The 17356-nt window shown below is 43.2% G+C and overlaps 1 protein-coding gene across 1 annotated transcript in view; it reads right to left on the bottom strand.

Moving 5' to 3' along the window:
* Positions 1-17356, bottom strand: part of LOC307176852 (guanylate cyclase soluble subunit beta-2-like) — a gene marked incomplete at both ends in the record, with an annotated part of 33326 nt that overhangs the window by 4532 nt on the left and 11438 nt on the right. Inside the window, 13 exon segments of the mRNA XM_079903341.1 lie at positions 2732-2864; positions 2866-2876; positions 3425-3484; positions 3486-3574; positions 5192-5401; positions 5404-5511; positions 9468-9539; positions 9542-9671; positions 11482-11585; positions 12784-12841; positions 12844-12891; positions 13896-14081; positions 14892-14996. Of these exon segments, the coding sequence (XP_079759467.1) occupies positions 2732-2864; positions 2866-2876; positions 3425-3484; positions 3486-3574; positions 5192-5401; positions 5404-5511; positions 9468-9539; positions 9542-9671; positions 11482-11585; positions 12784-12841; positions 12844-12891; positions 13896-14081; positions 14892-14996 (1314 nt within the window).

Genomic DNA, 17356 nt, shown 5'->3' with positions numbered 1-17356 from the left:
TTTTCTCTTTCTGACTTACTTCACTGTGTATGGCAGACTCTAGGTCCATCCACCTCATTACAAATAACTCAATTTCTTTTTATGGCTGAGTAATATTCCATTGTATATATGTGCCACATCTTCTTTATCCATTCATCTGTCGATGGACACGTAAGTTGCTTCCATGTCCTCGCTATGCAGCACTGGTTTTAAATATTATGAAGGCTGGATCAGGACTTTCTCTCCAGCAGGACATAGGATCTGAGCACCACCAAGGTTCTGAGGACCTCCTTATGCTAACCCCAGCCAAGCTTCCAGCTTTGTGAATTGTGGGAGATCTTTTTCTGCTTTACAGCCCAACAGTGAGATTTTGGGCTGTCTCCTTGTTCTTCACTCCCACCTGGACTCTCTGCACCTTGGGAGATTTTTCTCTACCATTCTTCTCTGCCCCCAGACTTCAAAGGGTCATTGTAGTGCACTAGGTGAAGGTCAAGAGCACCTCAGAGCAACTTGTCTTAGTTCTCCGGCTCTAATATTACCCTTCCATGGACCACTGCCTTGCATTTGGGAAAGGCCCACACTCCTCTGGAACTGGTGATCTCTCTCAGGTCTCCTCCCCTATCCCTAGCCTTTGACCAAATGAACCTATGCATTTGGTGAAGACCTGTGGGGAAAAAGTTGGTAAATGGGTACAGACTCTGTGGCTAGAACTTAACAAAGACGGGCCCTTTGGGATTCTAACCTGTTATTCCAGCTCCAAGGTGACCATTAAAGTTCACTAAACTTTTGCTTCGGAGCGGCTGGGCCCATGAGCCATGGCCGCTGAGCCTGTGCCACAACAGTGAGAGGCCTGCGTACCGCGCAAAAAAAAAAAAAAAAATTCACTAAACTTTAGACTGGTTTCTTCTTACCCTCACCTCTGGTAGATTACTTCTCCTGGGGCTCTATAAGGGATGAATGTAATCAGTCATGGGTGTCCTCCTCAAAAGGGTTTGCCACTTTCTGGAATTTGGTTCATTTATATTTCTTTGCTACGTGATTTTTAAATTTTTTTAACTACTGGCATGGAAACAGAATTCTCTTGCAGCTTTCAATATCCCAGTCAGACTTACTTGTCTTTTCATCTTTTCATGCTAGATTTTCTTTTCCCTAAAATAAGATTATAAATTTCTCTAGGAAAAAGAATCTACCGTACATTTCTCTGAATCCTTCAAAGCACATAGCACTCATGCATAGTGTGACCTCAGCAAATGTGTATTAAAGGCCTTATGAATGAAAGAATAAAAGATCTCAATGAATATTAATTTTAAAACTGTAGAAGTAGCAGCACAATTCTCTTAAGAGAGAGAAGGTTTCCAGCCCTCTCCCCCACTTCCTTAAATAAACCCACATGATATACATTTTCTGGTGGATATTTAATGATGCTCTTAACTATGTCCCTATTCTTATCTTAGAATTGATAACATCGTTTCCTGTGTTTTTCTTGGTAAATCCACTACGCAAGTTTCCAGGAATTCATTGTTAAATTTCATTCTTTTTGGTGTAGCACCATTATTATCTCTGTTGCCACGCCTCCTTCACAAACAGACACACATGCTGTCTATTTACACAACAGTATATTTTCAATTATTCTTCAACAGCTTACATTAGAATTCTTTAACCAAAACACTTATCTCGTATCTGACCACCTTATCTCTTCTCCCTCGTTACCCCCCATCTTGATCTTTTAATTTATTACATTGGGGGTTTTATACAGCAGCTGTATCTGTGTGTTTGCAATGGGCCGGTATCATGGACATGATACATGGCCAGCTTTTACTCTGAAGGCTGCCATGGACACCATAACCATGACCTGCAGCATTTCTCAGCTTCTAAATTATTGAGGTGATGGCGAACGTGGTGCATTTTCAGAATCTCCTACCTAGGGATTATCATTGGGGAAAATCCTATTCCATCTTATAATTGGCTTTATTTATTTTTAGTTGGCTGTTTATTTTGCAGATCTGACTGACAGGAGTGGGAAAGGGATCTAGATTTTAAAAGACTGAGACACTGCTCTACGCCACCGCGAGGCAGTTAGGATCAGCCGAGCAGACAGAAGACATTTACTTTTCATCACCAAACATGTCCAGCTTTTACACTGTGAACAGACTTCCGTACGTGGAAGAGTAGCTTCCTGTATTCCTGTGAGAAAGGCGAGCAGATGTGTCGCTCGTGGCCACGTGCTGAAGGGAAAGCTATTCTGAATATCTTATGGCACCCCGGTGTCTGGACAGCTGGCTGGAGACAGTTGCACACCTCAGCCTGAGTTCCAAGCCTGTCAGACGGCATGCTGGATATACAACTTCCCTAAGCGAAGAAAAGTGGGCTGTTTAGTAAACCTGAACCACTTGTTGAAAGACTCGAACAAAAAGGCAGGAATTAGAAGTGAGCTGGCTCCCTATGGATCGAGTGCTACAAAGTCAGTGAGGAGACGCGCTCAGCGCTGTCCTAGGTCATGGACAAAGGAAGCCAGTGTGAATCGCATCACAATCCCGAGCTCCACAGCCTCTTCTCAAATTTGAGAGAATAACATCCTGACTAATATCTCTATTACTTAGTAACATATGCAAGAGAAGAGACGAGTTGGGAGAAATGACCCATTTTAATTACTGTCACATACCCAGTAACCATCCGAGCAGACTAATAAACAGAATTCCACTTTTTTGTGCGAGGTGGCTGGTATTAAGCAAAGAACTCAGCTGCTCTCTGCCTGGATGGGTTCTCCAGTAACAGGATTCATCACTTCTTTTGCAGAAATTCTCATCCCCAAGGCAAAGTTAGCTATTCTTTGAGCGTGGCTTCCAATAGACACTGGTACACCCCCTACCACCATATAAGCATCAGGTTGTTTCCACCTGTAAGGAGCAGCGGTAAGGGGGGATTCAGAGGGTTTTCTTAATGCACTAAACACTAAATATTTTTGTCATTTTCCATGTATTGATAGAAGGACCATATTAAAGCTGGTGGTTATTTTCTAGGGGCATGAGGGGAAAGGTGAGAAGAAAAATGACTCAGGAAACAGCCATGAGGGAGCCAAGAGGGCTTTCTGCTTTTGGTGGAGACAAGTCCCAGAGAAGACAAAGCTCCTGGGGTCATTGTATGATGCTGTGTATTATACCCACATTATTTAGGTTAGACTTGCTGCTGAAATGAAGGAGTACTATTATCTGGGAAAACAGTATGCCCCTCAAAGGCAAGCTTAGCATTGGGTAGTATAAGAGGATTTTTTAAAAATTAAAATCCTAAAATACCTCTACTTCCTTTTTAGTTCTTCCTCCCAACCCCACTCTCATCCACACCAAACCCCAGACCAGTGAGGCGAGAGGAAAATGAGGACCCACCGCCAGGTACGTGACCTGCCTAGGCACACAGGGACACGCACCCCAGAGCACCACACGCTTACTCTGTAGACATCGTGGATACTGGTTAACCTGTCGAACTTGGAGTACATTAAATTCAGCATTATTCACCACCTGGATAGGTTCACAGGCAGCACAGATGTTCGTAAATGTCACTATGTCGCTGAAGAGAACTGTGCAGGTTTTAAATTCTCCTGCAACATAAACCGGGTGTCAGTGATAGCCAAGGATGGAGAATACCAGTTCTACCAATTCTGTATTCAAGTGCCCTTTGGGAACCAAATCTGACTGTGCCTTGGAGTAAAGGAGCCAGAATGCCCATCATCATTCACCATCCACCCACCAGACATTTATTGTCTCTTATGATCTGGTCATCATGCTGGAGAATCTTATACTGTGAAGCAGACGGGGTCCCTGCCCATAAGGAGCTCCTAGTCTAGTGAGGAGTCAGAATGCAAACAAACACTCAATAAGACATGCGGAGTGGGCTTCCCTGGTGGCTCAGTGGTTGAGAGTCCACCTGCCAATGCAGGGGACACGGGTTCGTGCCCCGGTCCGGGAAGATCCCACATGCCGCGGAGCGGCTGGGCCCGTGAGCCATGGCCGCTCAGCCTGCGCGTCCGGAGCCTGTGCTCCGCAACGGGAGAGGCCACGGCAGTGAGAGGCCCGCGTACCGCAAAAAAAAAAAAAAAAAAAAAAAAAAGACATGCAGAGTGCTGGGGGATGACAGGATGGATTGGGTGGGTACGGGCTTACAGAGAAGACCTTGGCAGGTGGGCCAAGGCAGAGCCTGAACTATGGGAGACCCAAAGGGAAGGGAAAGTTACTCGAAGGGGAGATTACTACCAGAGGCATACCTGCCCAGCCTCAGAAGCACCACTTCGCCATGTACCCTCTTGTTCTAGGGATAACGCCCTGCAGTACTGACCTTCACGGTGCCTTACCTTGGCGCTTGCTGTGCCCTTCTCCTCAAATGCCTTTCCCTCATTTTCTTGCTGAAATTCAGCCTCAAGGCCCAACTCAAGTGCCACACGTTTTATATCGGCCTTCGCACGCACACCCACCCCTGTCTTTCTCTTCTGACGTTTATATATTATTAATTTCCATATTATCTATGTTTCCACAGTAACTTACGTGGTGGAAAACATACGAATTTTGGAGTTAAATGGACTTCTGACTGGTTTCCAGCTCTTTTACTCATAAACTGGAGTGAATTTTCTTAGCTGTTATGGCTAATAACACCTCCTTCACAGAAATGTTCAGAAAATTAAGTGAGAAAGCATACGTATAATGTCTAACAGAGATGCTGGCACAATAATTTCTCCTTAATGCACATAAATTTCCTTTTTGTCGGCCACCCCACCCCCATAAACGTATTCTGTGTGTATCTGTCAAACCCACAAGACTAAGAGCTTCTTTGGGTCCCCAGGACCCGGGACAGCACCCTGGCAAGTTCCCATGCTTGTCTGGTGAATGAACACTCGCCGGTGACAAATGGAAAGTGAGTTTGGAGTAAACATGGCATTCGTCCTCCAGAAACGCCTTGTTCTCCCAGAATGGTCCTTAGAGGCACCCCATGATTTATTTAGTGTGTGAGTGTATCATTTTCAGTTGTAGTGAAGAACGCCCATCAATGGTCACTGCGTTGTTTTTATTATTCTCAATGTAGAGAAAAGAAAACTAGGCTATGCAGCTTAAGTAATTAGACCAAGACCATGTTGCTTGCCAGAATCCAAATCCAGATCTGTCTGGCTTCAGAGCCGGCGCCCCTAACCACCAAGACGCACTGTTAAGGGCAGGGCACTCCTCACCTGAGGCGACCTTTCTGCCTTCCTTCAGCTGGTTGGCCACGTGCTCAGGCAGCACGGCGTACAGCAAGGTCTCCGTTTTCTTCTCTTCGATGGCCGAGTGCTTGGAGAGGACCTGCAGCTCCTCCTTCTTCCTCTCCAGCTGGCTGGACAGCTCAATCTCCTCCAGGCGCCACTGGTTCAGGAGGACGAGGCCCCTGGTGGTATCATGGGGGCGATGTCGGAAAGGTGCATCTGGCGCTCCTCCAGTTCATGCGGGCTGTGGAGCTTAGGGGAGCACACGTATATCATGCACCACATGGACTCCATCCAGATCATCTGGCCTTCCCCCCACGGAGAGAAACGGGACAATGCAGCATGTCACCTGCAGGCAATGACGCAGCGCACCAGACCACCACTCAGAACACGTCCTTCTCTCCACGGCACAGTTCAACTCCTTCCCTTTTAGCCGAATATCATGAGAGTTATCTGTACTTCCTGTCTCCACGCACTCCTCTCCCCATCTCTCCACAATGGCTCTCTCCACTCTGTTTTTTTGACCTTAAGCTGACTCCCGTCCACGGCCTCCAAGCGACCTCCCCCAGCACAAGTCTGTAGTCCTTTCCTCACTCAGCCCTTCTGCTCTTTGAGGGTGTTAAGCAAACCCTCCTTCCTGGAATCTCACTTCCTAGGACTTTCCTGACGCTGCTTTCACTCAGATCTCCCCCACCTCTTTTGATTTCTCCTTCAAGACTTTCACTCATTCTTTAGATGCTGGTGTTCTCTTTTCGCATTCCCCAACTACATCCTCCACCGGGCTGACACAGAATCTGAATTTACAGAGAAACCTTGCTTCCTGGACTCAGGATGCCTATTATTTTTAACAACAGATGTTTATTATCTTATTATGAAAGCAGTAGACATTCACCACAGAAAATGAAAAAAGTGGGGGACTTCCCTGGTGACGCAGTGCTTAAGAACCCACCTGCCAATGCAGGGGACAGGGGTTCGATCCCTGGTCCAGGAAGATCCCACATGCCGCGGAGCAACTAAGCCCGTGTGCCACAACTACTGAGCCTGAGCTCTAGAGCCTGTGAGCCACAACTACTGAGACCACACGCTGCAGCTACTGAAGCCCGCGCACCTAGAGCCCGAGCTCCACAACAAGAGAAGCCACCACAATGAGAAGCCCACATGCCACAACAAAGAGCAGCCCCTGCCTGCCACAACTAGAGAAAGCCCGCATGCAGCAACGAAGACCCAACACAGCCAAAAAATTTTAAAAAAATTTTTTTAATTAAAAAAAGAAAGAAAATGAAAAAAGTGGGAGAAAATAATAAAAATCACCCATAATCACATCAGAGATAATTACAGTTAATATTTGAGGGTATATCTTTTTACTACCCAAAATTGGGATTATCAGCCATCTTCTTGTAACCTCAGTTTTTCACTTAAATTATGTAATAGGTGTTCTTCCATAGCATTAAATATGGATAGGTATTATTTTTTCCTGGGTACATTGATTATACTGTATTTTACTTAAGCAGTAAGCTAACATTGATTATATTATGTCTATTTTATCATTCCACAAACAACATTGCAATGAACAAGCTTGAGGTACATCATTGTGCATAAGTGTAGCTATTTTGTTAAAGGATATATTCTTAGACAAAAATATGCTCATGTTTAAGATTTTTGATACATATTGCCAAATTGCCCTCTAAATTGTGACAACTTACACTCCCAGCAATGACTGTTTTTTAAATTATTGTATTATCTATTAGGTATTTATACATGGATGTCTACAACTGAACTTGCCTTCAATCCCCACTGTAACTCTCCTCTTTTTTAATTCTTTTTTTGTTTTTGTTTTATTTTTTTAATTTAATTTTATTATTATTATTTTTATACAGCAGGTTCTTATTATCTATTTTATACATATTAGTGTATATACGTCAATCCCAATCTCCCAATTCATCCCACCACCACCACTCCACCGCTTTCCCCACCTTGGTGTCCATACGTTTGTTCTCTACATCAGTGTCTCTATTTCTGCCTCACAACTTAATTCTTTTATTACAGACATTTTTAGTTTCTACCATGAGCCAGGCACACTGTTTTAGGTGTGGAAGGGGGTACAGCAGCAACTCAAACTGACAAAGCTGCCCTCAAGGTGTTTACATCATGTCTTCTCTTAGTTAATCACACCTTTATGACCCAGTTACCTAAGCAAGAAAATTAATAATTACCCCAATAGTCTTTCTTTTTCAACCTCTACATCCAGTCACCAATTTCTGCCTTAAATCTGTTCCCGCATCATCACCCCAGAGCCACTGCCTGACTGCATTCAGCACTCAAAACTTCTCACCTGCTCTCCAGGAACAGTCTCCCCTGGCCTCCCAGACTCCATCTTCTCAATGCTCTGGTCCATCCTTCACAGGGCTCCAGCGTGATCATTCTAAATCTCAAATCTGATCCCAGCAGACACTTAAAAGTATTTCCAGTGACATGATAGAGCTCAAGTCCTCATCTCACCAGCCTTCTCTCCCATCACTCCCTGTACAACTCACTCAGGGTTCCCAGAACATTTCATCTTCCTCTCCAATGTCTCCATGGCTCTGCCTGTGTCTGTGCCTAGAATACCTGACTATTGTCAGTCCAATAGAAAGCTCAAAATATGTGCCCCCATATCATATAAAATATGTGCCCCCTATATCATATAAAAAATTAACTCAAAATGGATTAAAGACCAAATGTAAGAGCCAAAACTGTAAAGCTCTTAGAAGAAAACGTAGGAGAAAAGCTTCATGACGTTGGAGTTGGCAGTGATTTCTGGGATGTGACACCAAAACCACAGGCAACAAAAAGGAAAAATAGGTAAATTGGACAACATCAAAATTAAATGCTTCTGTGCATCAAACGACACAATCAACAGAGTGAAAAGGCAACCCACGGGGTGGGAGAAAATATTTGCAAATCATAAGGTGTTAATATCCAGAATATCTGAAGAACTCCTATAACGCAACAATAAAAAACCAAACAACCTGATTTAAAAATGGGCAAATAATTTGAATAGACATTTCTCCAAAGAAGATATACAAATGGCCAATAAGCACATGAAAAATGCTCAGCATCACATCATTAGGGAAATGCAAATTAAAACCACAGTGAGATACCACTTCATACCCATTAGAATACCTATTATCAAAATAACCAAAAAAAAAAACCCCACCAAAAAACAATAACAGAGGATAACAAGTGTCCATGAGGATGTGGAGAATTGGAACTTTTGTGAACTACTAATGGGAATATAACATGGTGCAGCAGCTATGGAAAACAGTATGGAAGTTCCTCACTAAATTAAAAATAGAATTACCAAATGAACCAGCAATTCCACTTTTGGATATACACTAAAAGGAATTGAAAGTAGGGGCTCAAAACATTTATACGCCCATGTTCATAGCAGCATTATTCATTATTCAGAAAGTGGAAGCAATCCAACTAACCACTGACAGATGAATTATAAGTGAAATGTAGTCTATACATGCGGGAATAATATAATAATAATTCAGCCTTAAAAAGGAAGAAAATTCTGACGTATGCTACAACAAGGATGAACCTTGAAGGCATCACGCTAAGTGAAAAAAAGACAGTCACAAAAGGACAAATACTGTATGATTCCACTTATATGAGGTACATAAATCAGTCAAATTCATAGAGACAGAAAGTAGAGTGGTAGTTGCCAGGGGCAGGGGGAGGGGAAAACAAGGAGCTGGTATTTAATGGAGTTTCAATTTCACAAGATGATAAAGTTCTGGAGACGGATGGTGGTGATGATTATACAACACTGGGAAGGTACTTACCACTGCTGAACTGTACACTCAAAAATGGTTAAAATGGTAAACTTTATGTTATATAAAATTCACCACAATTGAAACAAATCCAAAAACAAAACATGTGCCCTATTAACAGTAGGTCAGATGATCACGTTGCTGTATAAAGGACAGGCCATTTCAAGAGTACAAATAATTGCGCGTGCATTCTAAAACTTTTGGTAACAGACCAGAATTTTATAATTATATATAAATATAATTAGAGTTCATGTCTAAACTAGACATGGTTGAAGAAATAAAATATATTGTTAACTATAGATTAAGCCAAATGGGAAAAAAATATATAGTGCTCTCAATGTAGTCCCCCAATTTTTATCCAACTTTCTTCAGGCAATTAGAAAACTGCTTCTTCCCTTTTTTGTCCAGTCTCCCAGAGCAGAAAGCAACGAGGAGGAAGGAGTTACTACCTCGGAGTTTGAGTGCAGGCTGACTTCTCCATGCTGCAGGCTTCATCTCCCTTTGCGCCTTCAGGACAAATTGTTGATAAATTTGCAGATGTTGAAGGTAACCTGGGGATGGACGATGGAGAAGTACTCATCTAATCGAATCTTCTGGGTTTGGAGTCCCGGGACGTACTTCTGAATGTTCACTGCAGCTTGTTTGACCCACAGCTATCCACAGAGGACACACATGAGACCACGGAAGAGACAGCAACCTGCACGTAAACTTTCCCCTAGAAATAGCATCCGCCCATGATTTGTGACTTGCTAGGGGGAAAAGGGCCAGTAATGGAATAAATACCATGGAAGCAATAAATATTATTTTAAAAAGCAAATCTGCAGCTAATCTCTGAAAGAGCAAAGAATAATTGCATGAGAGTGCCTGAAAGCACAGCATTTCTCTGACTAACAAGAAACAGAGGTTAAAGCTCTCGATGGGGATAATATTTCTTCCCTTGCTTCAGTCCTCTCTGTCTTTCTGTCTTTGTGTCTGTCTCTGTCTCTTTCTTTCTTTGGAATTAACTAATAAAGAAACCAGAAAAAACTGTAGTTGGATCTGATGCCCAGGTCTGGGTGAAGGAACCCATCGTGGAGGTGGGGAGACAACTTTCACTGCCATCTCCAGGGAACACACAGAAGGAAAAAACAAAACGAGCATCCTTTACATAAAAAGTCCAATGCCAGCCCAGGTTATCCAGAAATATTTAAATTAACTTCACTCTGTCAGGCTGCAGAAATCAACCTAGTCTTATGGAATAGTGTCATTAAATTTTTGGTTTCTATGCCCAAAACTTAAAAAGAAAGGGAGTGTTTAAGTAGATCAGAATTTTAAATGTTAATAGTAGTAATAATAATAATATCCTCATGGCATTGGGGAAAAGCCACAGTACATAGCTTTATAATTCCCTGGTTGTTTCATATAGGGGTGTTTGATTTCCTTAGTTAGATCATAAATTCTCTGCAATCAGAGATGACCCTCAAGTGAGTAAACATTAGAGAATCTGTATCCAGCATCCACTGGTGGGTGAAGATTTGACATGTCTGTGCATTCACATAAATATCAGAGGAAATCAAAATGGCTGAAGGCGTTTTAACTGATAATTTTTGGACCAATTTATTTTGCCTAATTGCCCTTTGAATGAGTCCATAATCGATTCAACTTAATCAATTTTATCCATCAATTTTATCCAAGGAAATTGATAATGACCACACTTCAATGGTCACCATCTGTCACACCTCCCACAGGACAATGGCGTGAGTGGGCACAGGCCTCTCCTCCACCTTCAAGATGCAGAAAGAGAAGCTTGGTGGAATTGAGCCATCCATGGTAGCCACAAGGATGGGGGGAGTGGTCACATTGAGAATCCCACCCTGCCATTGCTACTGTGTTCTTTTGTCTCTAGTGATTTCAGTGTCATTTCCTTTTTCTTTAACGGCAAACTTGCTCTTGCACTCACTAGTTCAAACCCCTTGGCACTGCTCCCTTCTGTGCCTATCAAGAAGATGCTGCGTTCTGGTTTCTGGAGGATGCTACAATGAAAAGGAAGGCAGTGGTCCTGCCAAGCTAAATCCTAGCCTCCCAAACCCTAGGTACTCCTCAGGGACTTGAAAGGCCCCCCAGCCGTAAAAGACTATATGACTGGGGGCGCAGTGGTTAAGAATCCGCCTGCCAATGCAGGAGACACAGATTTGTGCCCTGGTCCGGGAAGATCCCACATGCCGCGGAGCAACTAAACGCGTGCGTCACAACTACTGAGCCTGCGCTCTAGAGCCTTGGAGTCACAGTTACTGAAGCCCGTGCGCCTAGAGCCCGTGCTCCACAACAAGAGAAGCCACCGCAATGAGAAGCCCACACACAGCAACGAAGACCCAACGCAGCCATAAATAAATTAATTAATTAATTAATTAAAAAAAAAAAAGACTATGTGACTTACTCCTCTCCCCAGCCTATCCACAGTTCAAGAGGGAAAGGGCCTCTTACTGATTCATCAAATACCACATGGAAGGGAAAAGCATCGCAGAATGTCTTCTCTTCAGTCCAGAGCCACTCGGGATAAATTGGTTCAAAGGTGTCCCTGAGATGCCCTGGATGGAGAAACAGAATCCCGTTCACAGGCAACTCAGGCCACCAACCCAAGAGAGTATCTCAAATGTTTCCCGGGCAAAGCGTAGTCCCCGCTGCTCAGCACAAGCTCCCTCAGTGTTTCCAGATGGCCACGGCAATTCTGCTTCCAAATTAAAACAAACAGAAAACTTGCTACCAGGTTGAGAAGCCCTCCTGCCCCCTGCCAAGTTTCTGCCCGCCGCTGAAGAGTTCCTGGGCCAATTGAGTGTGTCTCGCCATGAAAACAGGGCCGGCATTGAAAAGCTGACAGCCAGACAATGAGCTCGCGCAGCACAGCGCGCACGCCTGGCCGGTGTCAGGGACATTTGCCATGGAGCTTTGGAGACTGACAGTTTTGGGTGGCACATGAAAATTTAACCAACAGCCCTATTTGGCAGGGGGTAGAGATTCGAAATGGAGCCTTTTTGATATGAAAATCTCCTAGACAAAGCACGTCAATTGCATGTTTGACTCGCTTGCCATGGCTTGAGGGACTCAAAATTCAGTCCTTTGAGCCCTGCAGACCTTCTCCCAGACGCATGTCATCACGACCCACGGGGCATGACCAGGAGTCTCCAACTCCCTTCTCCCAGTGGGCCGGAGCCCCTGTTCCGACTCGGATCTTAGGTGCTGATCGTGAGACCAGCTCAGCGCCAACAGGGGCACTTCTGAGAACCCAATGCCTTCATTTTGCGGGTGGAAGATGGAGGACTTAGGCTCCCCAGGGACAGAGCCAGAAATCTACTATCCTGGTTCTCAATCCAGGGTCCTTTGCACTCTTGGACACCATGATTCTTATCTACAGACTTCCGGGCCAGAAATACATCCCAGTCCCGAAGGCCTGAGGAGCTGTGGAAAATTCAGTGTTCTTGATAATATGTCAGCACTCATCCTCCTTCGCTTCAACACAGTCACCAAAAGGGGTTGATTCCAATCCCCTCTCCAGCGGCTTCCCCTGATTACAAGAAGAAACGGCGCCTCCAAGTGACCCCCAACACAAATAAAAGGGGCAAAGGAAGACAAGTTAGAGTTTGATGTTTTAAAGTTAAAAACCGTGCCTGCCAAGTCCAAGCCCTGAAGAAATCAGTGACATCCTGATTACAGAGGACTCTGCCCATCTGTGTGCACAAAGCAATCATTCTGCTCAGAGAGCCAAGGTTGGGAGAAGAGCCCACTTACCTTTTCCAAACATGACTATGCTTCTCACAACTTCCCAGCTGGACTTTTTCACGGGACAGAGACACTCAAATATCTCTCTTTCATCCTAAGGAAAGCTGCCTCCAGGGCCTGCAAATGGCAGGGAGAGAAGCATACAGGTCTGGTCATGTGACAGGAGATGCACGAGGATACGCTGTTCCTCTGTGATGGGGCCAGAGGAACAGTGAGGCCACACAAGATGAACTTGAGCAAAACTTCATAAGCCCCCACATTGTTATCCAATTAATCCTCATGCTGTTTCTCCACCAAAGGCAGCAAGAACTTTTTACAAAATCTCAAGGTGAGGCTGGCAGGAAAATCATACAGAAACTTCTCTTCCTGTGGTTGAAGATCCTGCAGTGAAAAGACTCTGAGGCGAGCTTTGACTACTCTAAGATATAAACATTGTGTGCTCCAGGAATCACAGACTTCTCTGGATATTCGTATGAGCTCTATGGACACAGAGAGTTGTGCACCTAACAGGTGTGGTACCTAAACAGATAACAGTCACACCGCGAGCTGCAATTGAGGCAGCCAACCACAGGCTCATGAGTTGACTCCAGATCCCCAACTGGCCCCAGCTGCACAAGCGGGCACTCAGGACTTGAAAAGTCAATTTACACCACGAGAACTGCAAAATAAGCCACCAGATCCAAATTCCAAGGACTTTACATCGCCATTTTTTTTTACAGGTAAAAATGTTTCAGGCTAAGGTCCATCCCAGAGAGCCTCCCAATTTTTTATCCAAATGAACTTATTCCGGTGGTTCTCAACCAATAGTGACTTTGTCTCCTACCCCTACCCTGGGGATACCTGGCAATGTCTGGAGACATTTTTGATTGCCACAGCCTGGGATGGAGGGGGAGAGCTGGGTGCTGCCGGCATCTAGTGAGTGGGCTAGGGGTGCTGCTAAACACGGACAGGACAGTGCCTCACAACAAAGATTATCTGGTCCAAAATGTCAACAGTGCTGAGACTGAGAAACCCTGCCATAAATCCACAATTAGAAGGTCTGGTTCTTTGCATAGATTGTTCCAAGACTAGTCACTCCACCAGGAGGAACTGTGCTTTCTGAAGACACAGCACATTGGTACCTCTTGGTCTCTCTGGCTGTCCTGAGTGTCTTGTGATCCCTTTGGCTTTGCCCTTCTCATCTGTCTGTGCGACTTCTGCACGATCAGAAACACAACGTGCTCCTTCTTCCCTGTCCTCTCCTCCTCTTGATTCACGTCAAGGATATCCATGGTCACGTCAATGTCAAAGAGGTCTTTGGCCACAGCCTCAGTGATACCTGCCGCAGAAGGATACCTATTGGTGAGGGATGGCGGAAGGCAGTTGTGTCAGCAAAAATCATAAAATAATCAGGTTATACAACTTTTGATAAATATTCCAGAGTTCACCAAGCCCAGGCCCTGCATCAAGGCAGGCAGCATATGACAGATTAACAAATTAAAAATCAATAACTTCAAAGCAGAGATTTACACACTGGATACTAAATATATCCCTCCTACTCTGATTTCTTTTTTTTTTTAACATCTTTATTGGAGTATAATTGCTTTACAATGCTGTGTTAGTTTCTGCTGTATAACAAAGTGAACCAGCTATACATATACATATATCCCCATATCCCCTCCCTCTTGTGTCTCCTTCCCACCCTGCCTACCTCAACCCTCTAAGTGGTCACCGAGCTGGTCTCCCTGTGCTATGTGGCTGCTTCCCACTAGCTATCTGTTTTACACTTGGTAGTGTATATATGTCAATGTCACTCTCTCACTTTGTCCCAGCTTACCCTCCTCCCTCCCTGTGTCCTCAAGTCCATTCTCTATATCTATGTCTTTATTCCTGTCCTGCCCCTAGGTTCTTTAGAACCTTTTTTTTTTTAGATTCCACATATATGTATTAGCATAAGGTATTTGTTTCTCTCTTTCTGACTTACTTCACTCTGTATGACAGTCTCTAGGTCCATCCACCTCACTACTGATAACTCAATTTCGTTTCCTTTTATGGCTGAGTAATATTCCATTGTATATGTGCCACATCTTCTTTATCCATTCATCTGCCAATGGACACTCTGGGTCTGGTTAAGCCACCTGCGTAGCTGGTACGATGTGGCACAGACCACTTCTATCAGAGTAGTAATGGAGAAGCATCTTCCTGTCTGCTCCTCTCTCCACACAAAACGATGGTGCATTCATCTCCCAATTAAAAGACACAGCATATTTTTCCCAGTGGATACAATTTCTCTAAATTATGCTTTTGAGGTTTTGTGAAACTTACTCATTACATCATGCAGAACTGTATCCCCAAACCCCTTCCAATCACATAAAAATAAAATCTACCATGGTTTCAGCCCCTAAAAGTCAGGAATTTTATATTATACCTAATCACATAACCAACTCTATATGGCAAGCATTAGCTCCATTGTAAAGAGGAGGAAACTGAACCTCAGGGAAGTTAAGGCCAAATTCATGGTAGAACATCTTGACACCCAAATGAACCTTTCTGCCATGCCATGCTGCTTCTACCTACACTCCAAGGAGTGGATGGCTGCCATTCTTGGCCTGTGACTAAGGGACCATGGGCATCTTTACTCTGAAAGATCAGGGTCTCAGAGGAATTGGCAAGTGGAGAAAAGTTCACCTCTTGTTCTGGAAGGATAATGCCATCTGTGGTGCAAAGTTGCATGTCTGGAAAATCAAGGATACATCAGAAGAGATCATCTTTCTCCAGGAATAAATGTTGACATCAAGTGTGTACCATCTCATGGTAGATTATGTCACGACATAAGGATAAAGACTTTGCCTGGGGGAATTCCTGAGAGAAACAATTTTCTCTCCCATTTGATTAGTAAGCAGCTCAGCACCCTGGCTCACAGCTTTTGGTCTGAGTGAGAGAAGAGATTAAGGAAGTGTGTTCCTTCTGAGATTTTTGTTCTCTTCCAAAGTGGTGGTGGTAGTGGGGGCTGGAGGGGGAGTAGGGAGGAGGCGGGGAGGGGATGCTAGTTAAAATGAAGGTTTTTTGCCAAGTATTTATCTTTCCAAAAGCATATACAAAGAGAAAGTATGTATTTGTGTGTTTACATTTTGACTGAATCTAAAGATTTGAGGCAGCACATATAAAAAGCATATGATGAAACAGAAAATTAAGTTATTTCAAAAAATTATATCCAAACCCTACATAGCAGAAAAATAATAATAACAGAGTACAAAAGGGCTGAAATTAAAATCCGCAAGCTTTTGCTACCATTTCCACCCTCACTCCTCACCCTAGCCTAGGCCACTTCCTAGACATACTTCTCGAAGTTTGTGCTTTTAATCCTTCTGGTCAATGTCTCCAGCTCTCTAAATAATAAGATTATACTTTTATTTTTAAAAATTGAAATAGGGTTTTATAAAAGTGGAGAACTAGGGCAATGAGAACATAATGAGAAGTCGACCAGAGCATGGTCTTTGAAGACGGACGCACTTGGGGGTGGGTCCTGGCTCGGCCACCAAAACCTGGGCAATTTGGGACAGTTACTTGACCTTTCTGGACCTCAGTTTTTTCATCTGTATAATGGGAAGAATAAGAGTACCTAATCTTAGGGGTAAGAGGATAATTCAATGTTTATACATGAGTTAGTCCAATATCTGTCTCATAATTGGCCCTCAAATGAAGGTTAGCTAAAAAATAACAAGATTAAAGGCACAGTTAAAACCAGAAATGTAAGCCTTAAGGTACTGCGAAATTACTAGAGACAGACATAAAGAAAAAGTCAGGTTTATCTTACTGTATTTTTGCCTAAAGAGATAATCTATAACCTTTTGTCCAGTAGAAAGTACTATACAACAATCAGATATCATTGCACGTATTTTATTTCAGCTTGTGTGTCTGTGTATAGTATATTTAAATGTTTTATTTATCTCATTATGTGAAAAATGTCCTTACTGACCCCAGAGAAGTTCTAGCCTATTGCTTCTCTAACACTGGTTTTACCATATGAAGGAATGACTATCAGAGGAGGGGTAGCAGGAGTAGGCATAAAAACAATGGACTTGGGACTTCAGAACCTTGGTTCCTTTCATCTTATTCCTAAGAATGACAATAATATTGTGAGAACAATATCTGGAACATAAAAGAGATTCCACAATATTTTTATTTAATGAATAAAAAAATATTAATATCTTCTCCAGAACTGTGACTTAAAATATTAGCCCAATTTTCAAATGAAAGATGTGATATTTATAATACTATGGAAGATTACTTAAGGGCCTTAATTGTATTTCTTTCCATAGTAATTGTAGTGCTTTAGCAGAGAAATTTAAGAGGAAGTTGCCATATGAATGATTGTAATTTTAAAACTGGCCACACAGAAAAGAGAGGAAGAAAACATAAAGGAAGGAAGTTATTAAATATGGAATGCCCTATCTGGACTGATTACAATGCTAGAGATTTCTACATGTTATCTCCTGTAATCCACACATCACTATGGAGTAAATTTTTTTTTCCTATTCATTCCTTTTTGTCTCTCTGTGTGTCCAATGCCTAAAAAGTACTTGGCACATAGTAGGTACTC

The sequence above is a fragment of the Stenella coeruleoalba genome (assembly GCF_951394435.1).
Source record: "Stenella coeruleoalba genome assembly, chromosome: 18".
Taxonomy (NCBI): domain Eukaryota; kingdom Metazoa; phylum Chordata; class Mammalia; order Artiodactyla; family Delphinidae; genus Stenella; species Stenella coeruleoalba.
Note: the sequence above shows the minus strand (reverse complement) of the source record. Positions and strands in the feature narration are given on the sequence as shown.